Here is a 22,558-nt window from a genome sequence, read left to right on the forward strand (position 1 = left end):
TAGAAATTCTAAAAATTCTAAAGACTGATACCCTTAATAATTAATAATTTCAGTCAGTTTATTTCAGTAATTTATTTAGCTTCGCGTTCAATGTTAATTGGATCTTCTTGATTTCATAGCTGCATTATGTCATAGCTTTGTGTAATCTTGTTAACAACATTGTAATTGTGGCACTTTTTTTCCTTTTAATGTCATCAATTCATTACTTGACTTTGATTTTATTTTTTTTCTGTTTTTTACAATCTCTTCTTACATAACTTTATGGTTGAGGCTGGGCCTAAAGTGCCTTAATATTTCCTGTTCTGTTTGGCAGTGGAAAAATTTGCTTTGTGTCTCTGTTTTGTGATTCATTTTTAACATGAACATGAAATTACCACTCTACACATGATACTTAGATGTGAAATTCTATTTTGTCAAACAGTCTGACAGAGTGGGAAGGGAGATAAAAGTAATCTGTTTATGTTTAATCCTGATAAAACAGGCAGTGTTTTCATGCTGGTAGAAAGCTTGCAGTGAATTTGTATTGTGTGTCTGTGAGTGTGCCAGGTTCCCAGACAGTTACAGGTTATCAGCTTGGGTTCTCATTCTGGTTGTGGGGTTTTGTGTGTTGCCACACACATAAGAATTTTTTTTTTCATTTTGTCTTCATCACTAATCAAGATGGAGGCCATGAATACTCATTCTTACTACTATTACCTACACTTTTTTCTCTTAAATACAGATTACAGGAGAATATAGTGAATTTATGCCATGGTTACTTCAGGTATCTCAGATTTCCACAAGTTGCTGTGTTCTCACTGGTCCCTCACTCTCACCTGCATAAAAGAGTTCAGGGTGTGTTGTGCTGCCACAAGCTCAGGGATTGTTTCTCAGTGAATTTCAAGTGTCCATCTTCTCTGGGCAGATGGGAGCAGTGTGGAAGGAAGAGCAGTAGGACCGTCCACTTCTGAAAGATTTCACCACTGACTGGGTGAGCTCTAAGCTCACAGGATGTTGGGCTTTGCTCTTAGCTTGCTTTCAGCTGTGCTTCCTAATTTGGGTTGGAAGTACCATTTAACCAAGGGGAGAAATAAATGTGGATGGGTTTGAAGTTCAGCTAAACTCTAGGTGAAAGGTCTCTGGATCTGCAGTATCCTAACTTAAAACTTGAGTTAAGATGCGATTTGTTGTTGGGTGGTGGTGTGGTTTGGTTTGGTGGCACAGACCCAGTGCCCTTGTTCTGATCCAAAGAGGTTTGTATTTGTTGCAACTGTATTTCAAAATATTAGTTGTAGCTCTGTAAAATCTGAAATTATTCTGGTCATTATTCTGGTTATCAGTTTACTTGTGTTTGTCTCCGAGTTGAGGTAAATCAGCAGCAGAAGCAAGGCAGTGTGAGTCTTGCAGCTTCTAATGGCCAGAAGCAGTTTGGCATTTCCAAGGGACTGTCAGCTTTCAGATTTATTAGGTATTCATCAGTAGTCTGTGACATGTCTGTTCTGTTGGCCAAAGGTGAAGCTGTCCAACCTGTGCTGCATAATTGATGGTGCCACCAGCTGTGGCAGACATAAAAGAAATTTGGGAAGATGGAGCAGATGGCCAAAATTTCATCAATACTCTTCTCCATTGGAAAATCTTTTATAAAGAATGAGAATCTTGATTAAAACAAATTTGGTTTGTCTGGGATTCTCAGTCTGCTTGCTGTGCTGTTGCATTGAGGAATATGGAGTTTCTTGTGATTTGGACAAATGTTCAAATGTGTTCCATCAGAAGGATGTGGAATTTTGCATAACAGGTCAGTGTTCTGGAACCTTGTGAGTTGTTCAAACACTTTTCTACAGGTGCACAGTTTATCATTGAACACCCATTGGAACATGCTAGAATATTAATGTGCATTTGAAATGCATATTTTAATATTTCTGTTAAAAAACCTGAGATTACTTGTGCAGTTCAGCTCTTAAATTGCACATTTGTAGAACCACTGGTGCATATTATGTTACTTGCCTTTTTCAGGTGAATAATAGAAATCATAACACTTCTCAATAATCATAAAAAGGACAGTATGTATTTTAAAAGGTAATTTTTGTATGCCTACAGGATGTCTGATTTGTGTGATATTTTAGACTTTTTGCCAATGTGATGTGTATTAAACAGCTAGGACCATTTTTAGTTGTATGGAAGACAACACATAGCTTTAAATTCTGGGGGAGATGGAGAAAATAATCATATAGTTATGTCTTGCAAGCAGCTGTACATTCATTTTCTTTCCAAACATTAACAAAGCCAAGGTACACTTCATATGCCACAGGTTTGACTCTGTGGAATTGAAGGAGTTATTGCTTTTGGACTCTCCTAATATTAGAAATTATTACATCATCAGGGTCAGTGTTGCAATTGTTTTTGAACAGGTGCTCAACCCATGTCAAATTAAGTCCATTTTCAAATGAAATGCTGGAAGACATGGCAGGAACTGCCAATTCCTGGTAAGGTTGAGAGACAACTCTTGCCTGCAGTAGGGTAGGGAGGGAAGGAGGAGGAAACCCTGGATCTCCTGCAGAAAACAATGGGCAGAATCACAGCAAATCTCCAGGGAGGTAGAGATGCTCTGTAAGATAGACCTGAACATTCTTTGAAAACCAAACAGATTTTCCTCCTTCCATATGCATGCAATGCTCGCTGCAGCATGCTGGTAGTGGAGCCAAATGGATATGACATAAAATAAAGCACAGAGAAAAAGATTTTAAAGAAAAACCCCCACTGGTTTAGTGTTCTGAAGAAAAGGATCAAATACCTTTGCCTTAATTGAGTATTTAAGAGCTTGTAATCTGAATGCTTAGAGATGTGCCTTTCATCTTTTTTGATTTTATAGGATCTGAGGTGTCATTTTGTGTTTCTAGATGGGGAAAACACAAGATGAAAATAAATTTGAAGATTAATTTGCAGGTCACATTTAAATATCTACCAGGAAGAGTTGCTCTTTGAGAAGATGCTCACAGTTTGTGTTTGATGTGCATTTACAGTGTCCATATATGGGATTTGGTTTTATGATAAAGAAGAATGCCAAAGAATTGCAGAGCTCATGAAAAAGTAAGTGATGGGTAAATTTTTTAATGTATATTTTCTGGTACATACATGCCCATTTTGGTTTTAGGATTATAATACCTTTATACTTTCAACTTACAAACTTTGTTGCAAGTGTCAAGCCTGCATTTCATAAAATCATAAATAAGTCACTGTATTGCAGTAATTTTTCCTAATTTGTAGTGCAGCTCTCCAGCTACATCAGAGTGTACCAGTTGATATGATTTATTTCCTGATGACTCAGAGACCTATTTTGAAGAATTGTATTCTTTGGGGGTTTAATATCTCTTTCAATTTGGGAAGATTTTATTTTTTAATATTGTTATCTTTCTTTTTTTTCCTTATATTAAGGTAAGTAGAGGATATCAGGAGGGCATGCTGTATTGATACAATTTCTGTGGGGTTTTTACAGCATGGCTGAATCCCTGCTTCCTCATTTCTTAGCAATAGATAGAAAATTCACTTTGGTTTTGGCATTTAAAGCAAGACTTCAATTAGCTTTAAACTCATTGCTTTCATGCACATAAAAATGTGTTTTTCTAAATGTTTAACTTTAATTTTGCAGTCCAGCCAGAGGTGAAGATTTCACACAGAACTGTGTTCTCAGCTGTATTTTATCCTAAGAATGTCATATAGCTTTTTTCAATATCACTCTTCTCTTCTCATGTCCAGGATAGACAGGGCTCAATTTTCTGTGTTGTTTGCAGGGACCCTTTTTTTTAGGACTGTGTCCTGCAGGTTTTCATGTTTGCTTGGAGAACAAGGGAGCTGAAGTCATACAGATTTTATCAACATATGCAATCTACATTTTTCAGAGCTATAATGGGGAGGATGTTGTAAAGGGGCTGGGTAGGAACAGGCAGTGATGGCTATTCCAGCTGCCTGTGGTATATAGGATTAGACACCAGGTAGGATTTGTGATAAAATACTGGATGGGAAGGTAGTTATCTTTCCTCCATATATCCTTTTTTTGAAGAAATACCTGCTGCTTTTCATTTTGCAGTGACAAAACAGTGTGAAATGCAGACTGGGACAGTGGTGGGGTTTTGTTCAGTGGGGTTTGTTGGTTTTGCTGTATATCCTACAGCTCTAAAATGAGTCAGCTGTGACCCAAGAAATAATTGATGGGGATGAATTTACAGAAATAAACAATGAACCCTAGGAAGCCCAGGTTTTTGACGGCTCATTTTAGTTAACTAGCTCAAGTTTCAGTTGGTGGTGATTAGGTGCTCTCAAACTGGTAATTTACTACAATAAAACCTAGTTTTCAGAGGATTCATGCAAATGTAAACCATGTGTAGTGGTTTATAATAGCAGTATTTCATATAGATAAAAAATACCCTGTTGCTCAGCCAATTGGCTGTGTGTTTTAATTCTCAGCATTCTACAATAATAATAAAACAGCTGGGGCAGGAAATTGGTCATTTGCTAGTACTTAATGCCTGATTTGTGTGTGTGTTTGCCATCCTCCACCACCAGCAGAACTGAATAACACTATAAATTCCCTGCTCCTTCTGGGTATAGAAATTGTGACTCAGTTATGGAAATTTTATTCTATGGTCTAGTGTAGTCAAGATTGGAGAAAATTAATCTTATGTCAAATTATGATTTTATAGAGATCTTTTAATAGGGATTTTTTAACTGCACATTTTAATGTAGATGGGGAAAGACAAATATTTGAGTTTCAATTAAGTATTGTACAGTAATTGTGGTTAAGTTTTTGTTTTATTTGTACTTTTTTTTTCTCATATATCCTCCACCTTTCAGCCTAACTCAGCAGGAACAATTCAAAGCACAGCAGGGCACAGGAACAGGGGTGTCCCCCATGATCATGAATTCTGCCAATAACAAAGAAGTGGATATCTTAAGGATGCTTACCAAGGCCAAAGATGAGTATACCAAGGTGAGACTTGCTCCCACTTTACAGTATGAAACATAAAAGGTTTGATTTTGGGTTTGGAATAGTTCTACTCAGGGGGATTTTGGACAGTGTGCTCTCTCATTTTTTGTAGAAGTGGCTGGTAAAATTTTTTTTGACAGAATTTGCTAAAAATTCAAAAGAAATTAGTGCTGTCAATAGCAAGTTCTGGCAGGAGAATGTGGATATGATGAATTGTTGAATAGCAGAGGCTCAGAGCAAGTATAAATTACCTTTCATCTGACCCTTAGAGCTCTTGTGGCTATTGAGGAGCCCCTGCAAGCTGTGCCCTCGTTCTGGCTGAAGTATTTACCTGCTGTGGTTTCTGTGCTTTGCACAAAGGACTTGGTTCAGGAGACTTTTGACAGTGAAGTTACTGCTTTTAATTGTGGTTGTTAGCTCCTTTCAGGCACTAATGGAAGGAAATGAAAAGGTTGAAATGTAGTATGATTTCAGCCCGTGTGCTGCTTTGGTCTTCTGAGGCTTCTAAATAAAGAAGTAACTAATGGACTAATAATGTTCTCTATTATTGAGCAATCAAAAACGTTTTACTTTGGGGAATAAAAATCTAATAATTTTAACTATCTATATATAAGCTACAAATTGTTACAGAGCCTGCAGGTTCCTGCTGCTGTTTCCTGTATTGCTTATGTGCTGTCATGCAATAATAGAGCTCCTCAGTGTTCCCTGAGAGTCTGGCAATGTACATACATCTTAACTTTTATCTCTTTACATTTCTTGTGTTTATTTTTCTGAAATGTAGCTACTAATAAAATCCTCAGAAAGATGATGCAAACTGTTTTGAGCTAGGGTGAAATGGAGCCTAAATTTTGATTGTGTGTTGTTTCTGTTGAAGCTTGGGGGCTTTGTATTTTCTGTAGTAGAGATTTAATGTATTATAGTGGACAAACACTTGCAAAACCTGGTATTTTTCCCATCTTTTAATACTGAATCATTATCTAATCTTGGCATCAGAGAATATGACTTGAGATGTTCTGAAATGTTTAAAGGGTTTTCATTAGATAACCTTAAAAATACTGCAGATGGAAAACTGGAAAATATTAGGCTGTCTTCAGATTCTGTGAAAAGAGGGTGATAAATCTAAAAGATGTTTCCTTCCATTTCTGCATAAGCACACAGGAAACAAGACAAAGGAGAGGAAATTCTGTTGTTTAAATAATAGCTTTTAGGACTCTTTTCCCTTTAGAATCTTTTTCAGATTTGCTTCTTACTTTATCTTTAATCTTTCTGCATTTAAGGGATTGCCAAGGACATAAAAAAATAACATAAAAACTTCCTCCTCATCTGGGACATGAGTGCTATGAATGCCTGACCTCTCATGAACAGGATGTGTATGATTTCTTGTATTGCTAGTAATATAAATTTCTAAAGAGTGTGATAAATAAAGGCAATGACAACCATTTTTCTATTTAATGTCAATATGTTTCAGAGCAGTCATGGGTTTTGACTGGTTTATGACATCTACTTGCTTGTCAACGTATGTTTTATTACTTACAGTCTGATCTGCTGAAATTAGTTATGAAATATGTTGTTCTCTTCTTTGAATTGTGTTTATTCAGTGAAGAGTGTTTTAAAGTGTTGGAAGCTGTAGAATCAGTTCAAGAGCATCAATTTTCAAAATTTTAAGGAATTTTACTCAATTTTTAAGAGTGTAACTCATTTTGAAGTTCCTTGTTCCCAAATTATGTTATACATTTGGAGATTACATTACACGCAAAATAAAACACACAGCTTTCTCTTCCTTTTTGAATTGATGGAGCTTTAAGTTGCCAAACCACTGAGTTATTTTTTTAGATCTACTTCTTACACACTTGCCTTCTCTTGACCTCTGGTAAGGAAAAGCTGGCCCCACTGACAGCCAGGGAGAAACCAGCTCAAGAGCTGCAAGGGTAGAGAACAAATCATGACAAAATGGGTTTGTCCTTTCCCATTGTGCCTTGTCCTGTGCTGCAGCCCAAGCTCTGGGGTGAACTCTGTGCTGCACAGTTCCTCTCCCAGCATTTACCATTTCCAGCTTCATATTGTACAGGTGGAGTATCAATCTCACAACACAGAGCTGTTGTTTGCTTTGAATATCTGTGACTCTACCAAGCTTGCCAAAACCCCCTCAGTGATTTTTTTCTTGCTTTTTTGATCCACATGGACCATATGTGTCTAGTTTTGTTCCAGTGTTGCTGAGCCTTTCTTTGACTTGATCTTAGACCCTTTTGGTTACTTAGCAATCTTTGGTAGCAGCAGGGCTTTGAACAGGACAGCTGACTAAAGGACAGAGCTGTGAGCAAGGTGTAGGAATTGCCAGATGTTCTCTGGTTCTCTCACTACAGAGCATGGTGGGATTTCTTTCATGCTGCTCTTTGCTATTATTTGTTGATAATAGCATCTGATATCTTCTTTACCTGTCCACTTGACAGGTGCTTAAAATGCCATGCTAGTGCTCCCAACTTCCTCACCAGCCAGGCTGTGCTCCCATCTGCCAAAATGGCTTTAAATTCTGAGCTCCAATAGTTACAGATGCCTCTGGAATCATCACAGGCTTCTTTTCTCCTCCATGTGCTTCTGTGTTTGATAGCAACCTACTAGCCTTGTTATCAAGTCACAGCAATGATACCAAGTCAGGTCAATGTCATTCTTGTGTGTACTGATGCTCATTTGGCTGAGGAATTTGGTCTAAAATATGCTCATGTAGTGATGACTCTGTTAAACACTACTGCTTCTCACCTCATTTTTATAGGCTTAGTGCTGTGATTATGCAGGGTATGACAGTGGAATCTAAGGTACTTAAGGTTTCTGAGGAATTCAGCCTATTAAAATATCCTGAGGAAATAAGGGTATTATTTAAATTCTGCAGAACTCACTGGGAAATATTCAAGAGGATGTTATCTGTGGCGTTAAAGAAAAAATGTATGTGCTTTTTGCCAACAGGTTGGGCTGGAAAATAGCAATGAGAAGAAGATACATTGAAGAAAAGGCAGAACCATTAGAAAGAGAACTGTTTGGGGGGAAAAAAAACCCCAGCTATTTAATCTTACTGAAATGCAGTTTTGGTCCATGTAGGGTCTGTCCAATCTGACAAACAAGTGAAATTATTGAGGATCTACTAAAGCCCCTTAAGTCCCCACAAGAACTCCAGTTCTGCTTTCCTGGGCAGCCCTGGAACCAGCATGTCTTTATTTGTTTATTGTCAGAAATGGGTTAAGTGATCAGCTTTGTATATTTGAGTGGGGTTAGAATTAATAGTTAATTCTATTAGCTTCTTGTTAAATAATTCTTCTAAAAATCTTTCCAGTTTCCTGGTTTCAACTGTATCAAGGGACAATGACTTCTAAGAGACTGTCTTCTTTTCTACTGACAACAGTAGAATGCTTTTTTAGTTTCATTGACTATATTGTTATGTATAGCATCTTATGTATGTTATGTATAGCATCTTATTCACATTTTCCTTTTCCATTTACTTTTTCTCTTTCATAGAGCATTTTATGTGTTTTTTCTGAATTAAGTCACGCCATTCTCTCTCCACATAACATTTTTTGTCCCTGATCACTTTTAGTAATCTGTCTCTGACCATCTTTTTCATAATAAGAAATCCTACTTATTCTACAAATTGATTAAATCTTTAATTACTTTTCTGTACATGTATATGCATCCTACCAGTTCCTACCATGTGAAGATTTATGTAAAAGAGTTAAGAGTTGTTATTCTACTTTTTGACAAAAGCATTTTAAATTATCTTTATGGGCCCATTAATCCTTCTAGCTGCCTGTTGCATGCAGGAAAAGCATGTCTGTTGCTTGGTTTTTAAGGTGCTTTTTAAAAGTATTTTATGTTTTTGAAGTGCAGGAAAAGCAGAAGGCCAAAAAGAGCTGAGATTTAAATTAGAGAGAAATCCTGGAATCAAGTGTTCAGTTTTACATATGTCTTGTGGTTTTAGAAAATTAGGTTGCAGTTGCTACAGTTCTTCTAATAGCACAATACTTCATCATCAGTGCTGCAGTTAGTATTTTGGTTATTGAATACCTGGTTATGTCTGTATTTTACTGTGGTTGGGAACTGGGGAGAAATACATTGTCACACATGCTAAGAAACCCTTTTTTTGTGTTGCAGTGTAAGACCTGCTCAGAGCCAAAACAAATAACCAGTTCCTCTGCAATCTACAGCAACCCCAACCTGATCAAACCCATTCCAGTGAAGCCGAGTGAGAACCAGCAGCAGCGAATCTCCCAGCAGGGCAAGGTAAAATCTGGGGTGTTTTCTGACTGCTGCTGCTGCTCTGAGCAACAGGAACATTGGTTTGAGGTCACTGCAAGAACTTGAGATGCAACCACTGTAAGAATGATTTTAAAGCACAACTAATCTGGTTTGTGAAAGCTCCCTAACCCCCACTGTATGATGTGGAAACACACAAACTACAGACACACTGTGCTGATGCAACAAAGAAATATTGGTCTTGCAAATTTCACGGCATGTTTTGATCACAAGCTGATCTAGTCAATTGCTCGACCACACTTTGTGGGGTTTTGTTTGGTTTTTGGCTTTTTTTTTTTTCCTCAGTGGAAATCATTGAAATAAAGAAAAGTCTCTTCATATATCTTCAAGCCAAATCACAGTGCAAAATCCTAAAAATTGAATTCAGCTGTGACCAGCAGATGCACAAGAAGTGGCTCTACTTCATACACAGGCAGATTTCTGTCTCTTACTAATATTGTACTGATGGCTGTAAAAGAAGATGCTCTTTCATGTTATTTAAAGCAAAGCCACTGCTATGTCTCAGATTTGCTGATTTTCTCCCACATTAGCAGCTTGACAACAGTCTTCTTGCCCTTCCTATGTGACAAAACTATTAAAAATCCTCTTGGGGAAAAAAAGAGTATAGCAGCTTTCTCAGCTTTTCATTGAATTCTGCTGGCTAAATATTGTCACCACTTAATGGAATGTGGTGTTCACAGGGGTCCCAGGACCAGGGAAGAGATGAGAATCTTGACTCAGTGTTTCAGAAGGCTGATTTATGATATATATTTTATTTATAGATGTTACATGACTTGTAAGGGTCTTCAGGGGTGAAGAGATAGACGAGAATCTTGCTTCATGATCAGAAGGCTGGATTTATTAATTTATGATATATAATACGTTAAGACTATACTAATAGGAATAGAGAGAAAAGTTCAGAAGCTGCTAAGCTAAGAATAGAGTAGGAATCTCATAACAAGAGAGCTCTCTGTGAATCTGTCCCCGAGCTTGGTCTTGTGATTGGCCCTTAATTGTAAACATGGAACATGAGCCAATCACAGGTGCACCTACTGCATTCCACATCAGCAGATAATTATTGTTTACCTTCTCTTTCCGGGGCCTCAGCTTCCCAGAAGAGGAAAACTCCTAAAGAAAGCATTTTCCACAAAAGATGTCTGTGACATATAGATATATATTTTTATGATATATATTATTTTAAAAGAAAATGGTATATTAAAATAATAGAAGAAAGGATTTCATCAGGAGGCTTTGAAAGGAAAGGAATGGAATGATAATAAAATCTTGTGACTGATCCGAGAGTCTGAGCCAGCTGACTGTGATTGGCCATTAATTAAAAACAACCACATGAGACCAATCAAAGATGCACCTGTTGTGTTCCACAGCAGCAGATAATTATTGTGAAATTTTGTTTCTGAGGTGTTGCAGACATTTTTTTCATAGAAATCCTTTCTTTGGAACTTGTTCATCTTCTGGGAAGCTGAGGCCCCAGAAAGAGAATGTAAACAATGATTATCAGCTGCTGTGGAATGCAATAGGATGCACCTGTGATTGGTTCATGTTCCATGTGTACAATTAAGGGCCAATCACAGGGCAAGCTCTCTGGAACACAGGGACAGAGAATTCTCTTGGTTTTGGATTCTTTTCTATTCTATTCTTAGGTTAGCAGCCTCTGCGACTTCTCTCCTTATTCTTTTTAGTATAGTTATAATGTATTATATATCTTATATCAATAAATCCAGCCTTCTGATCATGAAACAAGATTCTCATCCTTCTCTCACCCTGGAGACCTCATCGGGTCGCTGTAATACTGAGGCATCTCAGCTTCTCAGGAGAAAAAATCCTAACGAAAGGATATTTCATAAAATATGTCTGTAACAATGTAACTCCTGCAGGAGGAAGCTGCGTTCACTCTTTTCCTTTGTCCCCTCGCAGAACGCGGATCCTGAGCCGCAGCACTTGTCCTTGACGGCGCTGTTTGGCAAACAGGACAGGGCAGACGGCTCTGAGGCGCTCAGCAAGCAGCCCCAGGAGAGCGTCCCGGCGAGGCAGGGCGTGGTGCGCTCGCTGTCCTACGAGGAGCCCGGCAGGCACTCCCCGGGCGCCGAGAAGCAGCTGTGCCCCGCCATCCAGAAGCTGATGGTGCGGGGCACCGAGCTGCGGCCGCTGGCCGAGCTCCCCGAGAGCCGCCTGTGTGAGAACGGCGGCGTCCCCCCCGTCGGGGACGCTTTCACGGGCCTCTTCCAGCCCGTGCCTGCCCACGGCGTGGCCACGGCCCACGGAGCTCAGGACGCTGCTGGCGCTCAGAGCCTCCTGCAGAAATTGCAGAGTCAGGCAGGATCGGTGGCGAAAATGGAGCCCAGTGCCGCAGGAGCTGTGAACTCGACGGCTGCCGTGTTCAGCAGGACTCCTGCTCCTGTTGGAGCACCTGCAGCACCAGGAAACAGCATGAGCCAGCCCCCTCTGGTGTATTTCAATGGGTCCCTACCAGGCCAGACTTTAGAGGCCCAGACGCTTGGGAAAGAACAATCCAAACTCCCCAGACAGGCACTTCCTCTCTCTGGCAATCAAGCAGCCAATTCTGGGGTGATTTCACCTCAAGAATTATTGAAAAAACTCCAGATAGTGCAGCAAGAACAGCAGCTCCATGTATCCAGCAGACCAACGTTGGCAGCTAAGTTCCCAGTTGTTACCCAGAACACCAATACCCTGAAACCACTGGATTCCTGGATAGAAAAGGCTCCAGGCACAGAAAAACAGAGCACTCTCTTCCAGGTAAATGGGGAACTTCGTAAATAAATACAAATGCAGTCTTTTAAACCTGATGTTTTCTGAGGTCAGGAAACAGAGCACTCTCTTCCAGGTAAATGGGGAACTTCATAAATAAATACAAATGCAGCAGTCTTTTAAACTTGATGTTTTCTTGGCTTCATTCTCCTGCTGCATGTTGCACATGATTCATTTTGCAGGTGATGTTTTCCCAACATTGAGTAAGTTCTGATTTACCAAGATGTGATACTGTAAATCCTGAAGGCCACATCCATTACACATCAATGATGACCAGAAATACTGCACTGCTGGGTTGTCCCAGAGCCCCTTTGAAAAGTCACCCAGTTTTCACTTGCCATTCTTGGGCTGTTATGTGTAATTGCTTGCTACTGAGTGTAATATTTTGGGTTTAATAATTATTTTCTGCAAAATTAGTCATAGCTTCCTCTGTGTAGATGTGCATTCTTTTGTATGCCAGTTGCTAAAGATACTTAAAATGTCCCTTGTTTTCTAACAGCAGCTTTTGGAATTATTTGGATATTGGTCAGTTATCTTGTACCACACCTGCTATTTCTAGATATTCATTAGTTGTTTTTCTTTAATTTGCTCTGTATTATTTAGAAAAAAGGTCTTGTGCCTGAATGGCATTAAAAAATTCTCTTTTATTTTGATCCCAGAAGTCAGATTGGTGTCTTAAAAAATTCAGGAGATGTTAAGAGACTGTATCTCTCTGAGTACAGTTTTATGTTCTTCAGAAAAGCAACATGTGCAATTACAGAATGTCCCATCTAAAACAACTACTGGCTTTAACAACTTCATTTTCTGTAGGATTTTCTGCACTAGAATGTCTTTACATGTCCTGTCTGGGAATGCATCTAAGCCCTTTTCAGCTTCCTTTTTTGGGGATAGGCTGTAGGATACTGGAGTCTGAAATTACTGATGCCAAGTATTCCTCTTTCCAGTGTAAAGTTGAAGAGCTGCTTTTCTATTGTGACTATTCCATTATTGTATTTCTGTTCTATTCTCTTTTTAATTTCTCTTTTCTGTTTTTCTCTTTCATTCTGTTTTTCTAATTCTGTCAAACCTGATTGAAAGACTACAGGATATTTCAAGATGCTAGAAAGTTCCTCTATACATGAAGAGTCTGAAAGAGTTCATTTAATAATAAAAGAGCCACATCTGTCACTAAGTTTGTGACAGGTCAAGTTTTCTAATTCCATGAGAGAAGTGGGAGGAATATTAATTTGATACAGCAAATAGCCATCATTATTTTTGTTCTTTTAATTAATGCAGTAGGATCTGAATCTGTATGAAAGAGTTTTTTGGGGATTAGTCATTGAAATTATTCAGAATCAGTTGCTTGCAGATGGTAACTTTGACTTTCCGGTGGAGAGCTAAAGAATAAAAGGAGGATCCAAAGTCAAACAAATTGATTTGTTTTCACTGGGAATGGAACTTGCCTGCTTTAAATGTAAGAAATTGTGTGATTCACTGGTACATGTACTGATAGCATGAGGAAGGACATAATGGAGGTAAAAGTGAAATGAGGCAAGTCCAGGCTCTAAACTGTAAGTCAGTATGCATGAATAAAAAATAAGGAAATATGCTGATATATTTTTCAGATGAAAAATCCCTACAGATGTTGCTATGGCAAATGACTTTAATTTTGTATATATGAAAAAGACAGTGGTGCCAGTATTAATTGCAATATGGAAAGGCAGTTCCTGAGGTCTGGGTCTAATGCAATTGCAGCACTTTGACTGCTTGAGTATGGATAGAACAGAAAAGTCTTCTCTGGAGCAAGGCTCATTCACTGTGATTATTGCTGCAAGTTTGCCTTAAAAAAAAAGGCAGCAGCTGAGATTCGCAGTCTTCCTTTGCAGGGCTGTGAGCAGAACAAGGAGGCTGAGGCTGCTGAGGAGTTCCCAGGCTGCCACAGCTGCTATCAACACAATATTAGATGCATTAAATTTGGAGATTTAGTGCATAGACTAAAAATGATAATGAAAGTGCTACTAATTATTGCTTAGGACACCTAAAGCTCTGCAGTCTGGGAGGAATGGCCTCTTTCACATGCAGCAGATTGCACTAAAGCAAAAGCAGGGAGGCTAAAAATGAAGGAAGGACTCTGTTCCTTTGGAAGCCATGAATTAGGCACACAAAACAAGCCTGCTTTTGAAAAACAACCTGGAAGATAAAAACCAACCTTTAAAACCAACATTAATCTTTTTATAATATTATCCTTGCAGTAGACCAGGGGCTTCAAGTGCTGCCATGCCTGCAGAGTAGATATTTGAGTGAAATTGAATTGGCACAAATATATCTGCACATGCTCATGCAAAATTGATCAAAGCAGATTCTGACAACAAGTGCAGCAAAAGGTTTGTTCTCTGTAATTATTTGTCTTTTGGTATTGCCTCTCCTACTATGCTTCAGCATACAGAAAAAGCAAAAGTCTGACAGGAATAGAGAGGTATCTGAGCAGTGTCTGTTGTTGGAAAAATCAGATTAAAGGAACACCCTCAATCCATCAGCAGCACTAAGAAAATGTAAGCAATAGTCCTTTCCACAACTGACACATTACAAGTCCAAGTTTAAATTGGCTTCTGCTGCAACTCCATATGGTACAAGAACTGTGATCTCCCACATGAGAAGGAAGAGACCAGTTACCAAAAAATGGGAAAAGAAAAAAATGGAAAACGCAAAAGCCAAAGAATAATACTTGGAAGCATTGAGCCTGGTGTGGTGCCAGCCCTGTTTTGTGAAATATTCCTTATGCAGACAGTGAGTAACGTGTGCTTAAGAGACAATAAAAAAGCATTAATCTACAGTGGGCTTTTAGGGGTATGTTTAGTGTTAGGGATGTGTTATCCTGGTTATAGGTACATGCATGCTTAAGTGTTAATCAGAATTATGGTTTTAAAACTGCTTACAATAACCCAGACACAAATTTATCATTTCTTCAGAAGGCCACGTGTCTCACAGCTTGTTTTTCATATTTCTTGGAGCATTTTTCCATCAAGAATGTATTTTGTACATAATGTTACATCTTCTGAGTATGTGCATGAAACCCCAGTGTGTGTGGTGTGAGCATCACAGCACTGCTTCTCTGTTGTCCTGACTGCAGTTTCAGTAATTCTATAATGCAAATAGGTGCATTAAACTTGTTTCAAGAAGTAATTTTAGGTTCTGTAGCTAAACATCAATTAAAATATTCTAAATTAAACTTGAAAGACAAAGGAATGTTAGCGTTGTAGCCAGCTTTGTTTTAATTAACTGCTTTTAAAGTTCCTAAACCATTCTCAGAATGATGTTCTCAGTTGTAAGCAATGCCTCTGCAAACTGCTTAGGCCCACAGCACACACACTGGGTGCTGATGTTCCACTTGCTCCACCTGGGAATTCTGTCCATATAGGAAGCCACAGCAGGTGCCAGTTTGCATTGCAGGAGACCCAGTGCACTCCTTGGTTCATGGAGATCTGTGAATTTGGTATCATCCAGCTGCCAACAGCCACACAGAGCACCAGTCTGACATCTTAGTGAGCATTTGGGCTTCAGGGAAGGGATGTTAGATACTGCACCAGTTATTCTGCACATTTTTTTGTTCTTTGCTGCACAGCTGATGGCAGACTCCTACTCTGTTATTAGTGACTCAGAGATTTAAGTGTTGACCTGACAGCTGGAGATAATGGAGGAAGAAGCAGTTCGGTTTCTGTGGGTAAGAAGTTGATCAACAGAATTTTGGAAGGGCTCTTATGAATGGTGAGAAGTTACTCAAAGGTAAAAGATTGGTCCAAAGGCTACAGAGCATTTACAGTACCTTCTGCAAAAGCTTGGTGTTACAGGAATTGCACTGGTAGTGCCAAGCTCAGCATCCTGTTTGCTGGTGGGTGACAGTTGTCCCACTGACTCCAGGTGATCTGAGCTGAGTCTCAAATGAAAGTTTTGCTTTATTTTTAAAACAAACCCCAAACAATCCATGGTTTTTATGTAAAGATTTGTTCAATGGCAGAAGCTTTGAGCTTGTGCTGTTAGCAAAAAATACATTGTAATACTGAGGACAGACATAAATGCTCTGCACTAAAAAAAGACACAAACTCCATTCTTCTTCTGACAGTGTTTGAAGTTGTGCATGACCTGTGGATGTTGGCTGTGTCACCAGCAGATGGCAATATTGCTCATTCCATACAGTTTCCATATGCTTGGCATGTCCTACCAATATGTACTTTTCTATCCAGAGAAGACAAAGCATTCTTCATGAGTCTCTTAAACCACAACATGTGTTTGTCAGGAGGAGCTGTGTATTATTAAAGGCACAGTTTGTCTCAGGTTTTGTTTGTTTGCCTTGGGCAAATGAGAAAAATGTCTTTAGATTTGGAAGGCTGTGTTATCTGGGGCTGACAGAGTCTGCTGTAGATGAAGCTCTGTTAGTGGGGCACTGCATCTCCTCCAGCTGCTCCCAACCTTCCCTTTGCAGGAGGTTTCTGCCCTTGTACAGCAGTTTTGTGTATGCATTCTTGCAATCACATTAGGAAGAATCATCCTGTTTAAGCAAGCCCTGCCAATTTTGCTGGAGGTAAATGAAAGAGAAGTTGCTGCAGCAGCGTGGATGAGGAGAGCAGAAGCATTGGGATGAGTATCTGGGGGTAGTTGGTGTTCCACAGATCTGTGCACAGGCTGAAGGTCTCGCTCTACAGAGGGATGTCACTTTGGACTCACACTGGTTTTCCTCTAAAATGAGTGTTGTTTTTCAAGCATAAGTGTGCAAACCTTCAGTCAGTTTGTAATACCTCCGCTCAGTGAGAGGCTTGGAGCAAGACCTGGCCATTGCTGTTTTGATTACATTCTGTGGGGTTGGAAGAAAGCTGCAGTCTAGAGATTTGTAGTACTCTGTGTAGTACAATCTGTGTTTGAGAAACAGACACAATATTTACCTAACTGGGTAAATGTTGGGAGGGGGAAAAGTGAGACTTTTGTGTTAGGTGTATATTGAATGCTTTCTTTCCTGACCCCTAGCCTTTCTGCTTCCTTAAATTTTCCATAAAACAGCATGAAATCTCAGTCCTCTTTGTTTCTATTTGTCTTTGTATCATGGTCTCACAAAAATTGTTCAGAAATGTCTTGGACAGAACAATGATAAGTAGGAGAGAGACAAGCTACAAAAATGTGACTGTTCTTTAATGCTAATCTGTGTGGCTTTGCATACCTAGGAAATCAACCTCAGTTCTGTTTTCTTAACCTTAATTTTTCTTCAAAACTGATATGTAATCCAGGACACAGAGTGAAGTGATCCAATAGCCTTTCACGTTAGTATGGGAGCAATAAATCATGCTCCAGTCCAAATGGGAGGAGCTTTGGTGAGCTTGTATCAATTCCTTTGTATGTACTTTAAAAAGATTGGATACTTGAATAGCAAGAAGATGGCTAATTAGGATAAGATTTATTACTGGAATTACCTGGAGAGAGATCTGATGTCTGCAAGCTAAATGATTTAACTTTCGTTATGTTGTATATTACATATATAGTATTTGCTAATATTATATCTGTTAGTATTTGGTAATCCTGCATGATTTACAGTTCCAAGTTTCACTGCAAAACTTGAAGGTGAAAATTATTTGGCAGATGTGCAGATTAGTGTGGTTAGGATACTGAGGGAGCTGCTGCAGCACCAAGGTTCTTTTTGAGGGCTACTTTGATTTTGTCAATGGTTGTGTGTCTGTTCTGTTTCTGGCAGTGCCATGACCTCACTATGGATCTTTAGCTAAATCACTGAATCTATAGTTTTGTTTTCTCTGTCCTTAAGTAAAATGAGAAGGTAAAATACATGTATATATTTATTTATAAAGTAATTTGAGAGTTATAATTAGAAAACGCTTTCTAGTATTAGGTATAGGGGTATTGTATTTGTGGGTGCCCAGATGGAGGAGGGAATGATGAATCTGACTCCATCTTCTCAGAAGGCTAACTTATTATTTTATGATATTGTATTATATAAAAGAATACTATACTAAACTATACTAAAGAATACAGAAAGGATACTTACAGAAGACTAAAAAGATAATAATGAAAACTCATGACTCTCTTCAGAGTCTTGACACAGCTTGGCCAATGAGTCAAAACAATTCACATGAAACCAATGCAACAATCGCCTGTGGGTAAACAATCTCCAAACACATTCCACATGAGCAAAACACAGGAGAAGCAAATCAGATAATTACTGTTTTCCTTTTCCTCTGAGGCTTCTCATCTTCCAGGAGCAAAATCCCGGGCAAAGGGATTTTTCCAGAAAGTATGACAGTCACACAGGCGTTAGTCTTTAACAGTGATATTTGCATGTCTCATGTTCTCAAAGATTAAACTTCCTGACTTGTAGTCCCTGCGTGGAAGATTTTACTGCTGCATTCTCTAAGTGCTAATATTTAATAGTGGTCTGATTCCTGTTGTCCTAAGATCATTTGCCTATCAGATTTATAACGCTTGAATCCATGTCTGCAATCTCGGATTGGGTGGAAGACCTTTTCATCTGGAAGTAGATCCTAGAGGTGGTGTGGAGCTGGAGTTGTACATCACAGTGTTGATCTCTGTGCAGTTCTCCCCATCCCCATTCCCGCAGAATTGAGCAGACAGCTTTACCTGACCCCCGTGTTTTTATCTGCCCAGGTGATCTCCCCGCATACAGCTTTACCTGACCCCCGTGTTTTTATCTGCCCAGGTGATCTCCCCGCAGCGCATCCCTGCCACGGCGAGCCCCACGCTGCTGATGTCGCCCATGGTGTTCGCTCAGCCCACGCCCGCTGCGCCCAGAGCTGCCGAGAGCGGCCGGCTGGGCAGCGCCGAGCCCGGCTCGGGCAGCCTGCTGCTGCCCCTGCCCGCCGAGGCGGCCGCGCCCTGCGGCGCCTCCATCTCCAAGGTGCAGCTGCAGGAAACGCTGCTGCACCTCATCCAGGTACCGTGCCGCTCCAAATCCTGCTGCCCGCCCTGAGACAAGCGCCCTGTACTCGTTGTGTCTGGCTAAATTCCGAATTTAATTCTGAAATTAAATAAGTGTTGGAAGTTGGGCTGCTTGTGCCAGGCTCTCCTTGCGCGCTGTGTTTTGATTGATGCATCTGATTTGGGGCTCAGGAAAGGTAATAAATTTGGTGGGAGAGAACAAAGATGACTGAAAGCTTTGTAAGGTCAGCCTCTGAGCCAGAGAGACATCTGTTATATTTTTGGCCAAGGATAAATAATGGGTGATTATCCTAGCTGCCAAATATTTCAGAGATGTGTGTTAGCAGTAAGAGGAATTCAGATGGGAGATTAAAATTGCAGGATGAGTGTGAGCAACTTTAAAATATGGGCTACATAACATGAGTGTATGTTAATTCAGTTTAGCATTTGAAATAGAAAATTACAGGAAATAAAATTCCTTTTCTTGCAGTTTTTCAGGTTTAATTGTGACAAAGCATTAACAATGTTATATATAAGATGATTGTTTACTGCTTTGGTGTGATGCATAATTATGATTTTTTTTTTCCTTAATTTGCTGTGTGAGTAATATCTGAAGAGTAAAAGTTGAGGAGTGATTACATAACTAAAAACCTGGCTGCAGAACACAAGGGACAGAGAAACACATCCAGTTAATAGGTCAAAACTATGTGTCTGTATGGCTTTGGAATAAAATTAAAAGTCATTATTGTAAGTTACTTAAAATTTTATTTATTTTACAATTTCAGAAAATAAATAGTATCTTTAATAAGCTGGAGGGCTTTCTCATTTTTTCCCTCTACTTTTATTTTGGGATTAAAAAAATATCACATTATCTTGCCTTTACCTACTTTGAGTGTCTGGATACTATTAAAACCGTACATGAAGTTAAAGAGGAAAAACTAGTCAAGGAAAATTGGGGTTACCCTCTAACTTTGTACTTGTAAAATATATATTTAACCCTGCTATTCTTGGTGGTAGTTAGGATTAACTGAGTTACCTTGAAATTATTCACTGCCAATTTGTTAGCTGTCATTTTCCATTATATAAAACTACAATCTTGGATGCACCTAATTTTCCTTAAATATTATCTTGATTGTAATTATCCTCATGTGTTTATGTGAGCTACTTATTCTTTCTTGATGTGGGCTGACTCATTCTTGCAAAATGTTCTTCAGAAGGGAAAAGTTTAGCATCAGAGCAAAAGGACAGCATCCCTTAGGGATGCAAGGATTAAACAAGATGCAAGGATTTCCCCAGGTAGGATTTTGGTGTAGGATCACAATCCAGAGTGTTTCATTATTCCTTCAAACCTGCTTGGAATCATCCCTGACCTGACAGAGAACAGAGCTTAAGGAAGTCCCTAGATAAATGAGGGCAAAGAAGAGAAATAGGGCTGTCATTTCAGTATTGTCACCGAGTTATTATGCAACAATACTGGACTCAATTTAAATGCACTGTGAGTTTAGAAAATCTTCTTTCTGTGTACTCATTGCTGAGGTGCAGTCATGGGAAATAAAACAGATCTTCAGTGAAAGAAAAGGCTTTGCTATTGTTCCCTTTTATAAAAAAGAGTAAGATTAAAAAGTGTCAGGTCCATAAGATGGAATAACCTTCTAATCTCTTTACTCCAGTTATCCTGCTAACAATTACCTGTTGGGTTTTTTTTGTTTTTCAGAATGATGACAACTTCTTGAACATTATTTATGAAGCATATCTCTTCAGCGTGAGGAAGGCAGCAATGAAAAAGCCTATGTGAAAGATCATCTCTTAAATAAATTTCCACAGCTTCCTAAACTCCAGGAAGAAGATTTTGGAATTTTCAAGTATGATTATGTTTGAAGAAATGAATGGTCTTAGGCATTTTGCATACAGTTAGATTTTCCTTGTTGGCAAACATGTGCTGTACTGAGATAAAAGTGAGCAGAAATGGATTGTGCCTTTAGTGAGGGGAGCGTCACAACGCTGAAGAATTATTCACAAAATATCTTAACTTATTTTTCTTACCCTGGTCCATGCTTAGAGTTGTTTTCCCGGCATGAGGAGTCAGTTCTCAGGATCCAGTTTCCTTTTTCCCTCGCGGTGGTTCCTCATTGCCGAGATGTTTGTCCCTGCTTTTCCCTGAGCCGTCCCTCACCACATGGTGGCAATGTTGGACTATTTTTAGGAACATCAAAATCCGCCTGAAATCCTGCAAAAGGAGCTTTTCTGGAAGACTGATCGTCGTACTTAGCTGTCTGCAAGGCAATTTAGAAGAAGTGTCATGACTTCCCCTAAAATTTTTGTAGGAAATTCTTTTTCTATTTTGACAAGAATATTTTTAGCTAGATGTAGAGATGGGATTCTGCAGGTGTTTGAGGAATTGGGGTGGGGGGGTGGGTTTGTGAATGTACTTGGCTGTCACAGAACTCTGGGGTGACACTGGATTCATCTTTCTATTATTCCAGGTCCAATCTGCATAATTATAAGCGATGTGAAAATTTGTTAAGGGAAATGCTACCTGGTGTAAATTTTTTTTTAAGTGTGTTCCTGGAGCACAGTAATTCCATTGATCCATTTCTAAAGAAAATAAAAATGGATAATCCCTCCAATGTGCTGATTTCATTTTATTGCACCATGGGCTATATCTTTCGTTTGTATGACTTGAAAATGTTTTTACACTTGGCAGAAGACACATGAGGTTTTAAATCCACTAAAATAAATGATTGAAAGGATTTTTATGTATATTTTATTAGCATCTGCTGCTGGAGTGCCAGTTTACTACAGTTTAGGAATCCACAGTTGTTGCTGAGGAGGCATTTCTTCTGTGGGTGCAGAGAACCCAAACTGTAATCCATGAATGATTATTCAATCTTCTTTACTGTGGGCTTTGATGTAGGCACAACTCAGCCTCATCTGTGAAGGTTCTTCAGTGTCAGTTTGGCTGCAGGTTTCAATTACTCTGTAATTATTCAATTCAAATACTTTAGAGTTTTAATGAGTCAAACAGTTGCTCCTGCCCCATGCATGGGTAGGGGGGATTTGCTGCCATTTCTTGGGAAAAGCTCTAAATACATAGGGGAAAAAACAAGTCAAGAGGTACTTTCTTTATTCACATAAGCAAATAATCCCAAGAAACTGCTGGAGTTTCCCTACACTAATTAACTGATAGACAACAAATCACCCTCTGGTTGTGCCTGTTGTTAGTTTATGATTCTTGCAGCTTCAGTGAAATCAATGTGTTGAGCAGATACCAGGAAAAGCAGACCTTAAAGATAGCAAATTCTAATCCTGTAGCCTTTATAATTGATGGGATTCTACTGAGTTAATTTGTATTATTTCAGAATGAACTGGTGTGGAAGATATTGCAATCTACACAACAGAGTTTGAAACTAAATACATGCATAATTGGTGTCTGTGATGTTGGGTTATCTGAGAGTGCAATTTAAAGATGATGAGGATACATAGTTAAGACCTCATTTGACATTTAGAACTTCTGTAATTAGTGGGTAAAAATAATCCTTAAGCATCTCAAGCTGCCTGGATAATAGATTTTCTAGTTATGGGGCAAATATTTTATTTATAAAAAGGTGAGTAGAAGTT

General features: G+C 39.0%; 1 protein-coding gene across 1 annotated transcript in view; it reads left to right on the plus strand.

The window, feature by feature from the left end:
• The window catches only part of DCP1B (decapping mRNA 1B), a 41,398-nt gene extending 19,813 nt beyond the window's left edge, over positions 1–21,585 (plus strand). Inside the window, exons 4-9 of the mRNA XM_054281855.1 lie at positions 3,000–3,066; positions 4,828–4,963; positions 9,101–9,229; positions 11,177–12,016; positions 18,723–18,956; positions 20,655–21,585. Of these exons, the coding sequence (XP_054137830.1) occupies positions 3,000–3,066; positions 4,828–4,963; positions 9,101–9,229; positions 11,177–12,016; positions 18,723–18,956; positions 20,655–20,735 (1,487 nt within the window). The 3' untranslated portion in view covers positions 20,736–21,585. The remainder of the gene's footprint in view (positions 1–2,999; positions 3,067–4,827; positions 4,964–9,100; positions 9,230–11,176; positions 12,017–18,722; positions 18,957–20,654) is intronic.
• Positions 21,586–22,558: the final 973 nt, after the last annotated feature.

The sequence above is a fragment of the Melozone crissalis genome, unplaced genomic scaffold, assembly GCF_028551555.1.
Source record: "Melozone crissalis strain CALT ecotype California unplaced genomic scaffold, PUWL_Pcris_2 ptg000033l_1, whole genome shotgun sequence".
In the NCBI taxonomy this organism is placed as follows: Eukaryota; Metazoa; Chordata; class Aves; order Passeriformes; family Passerellidae; genus Melozone; species Melozone crissalis.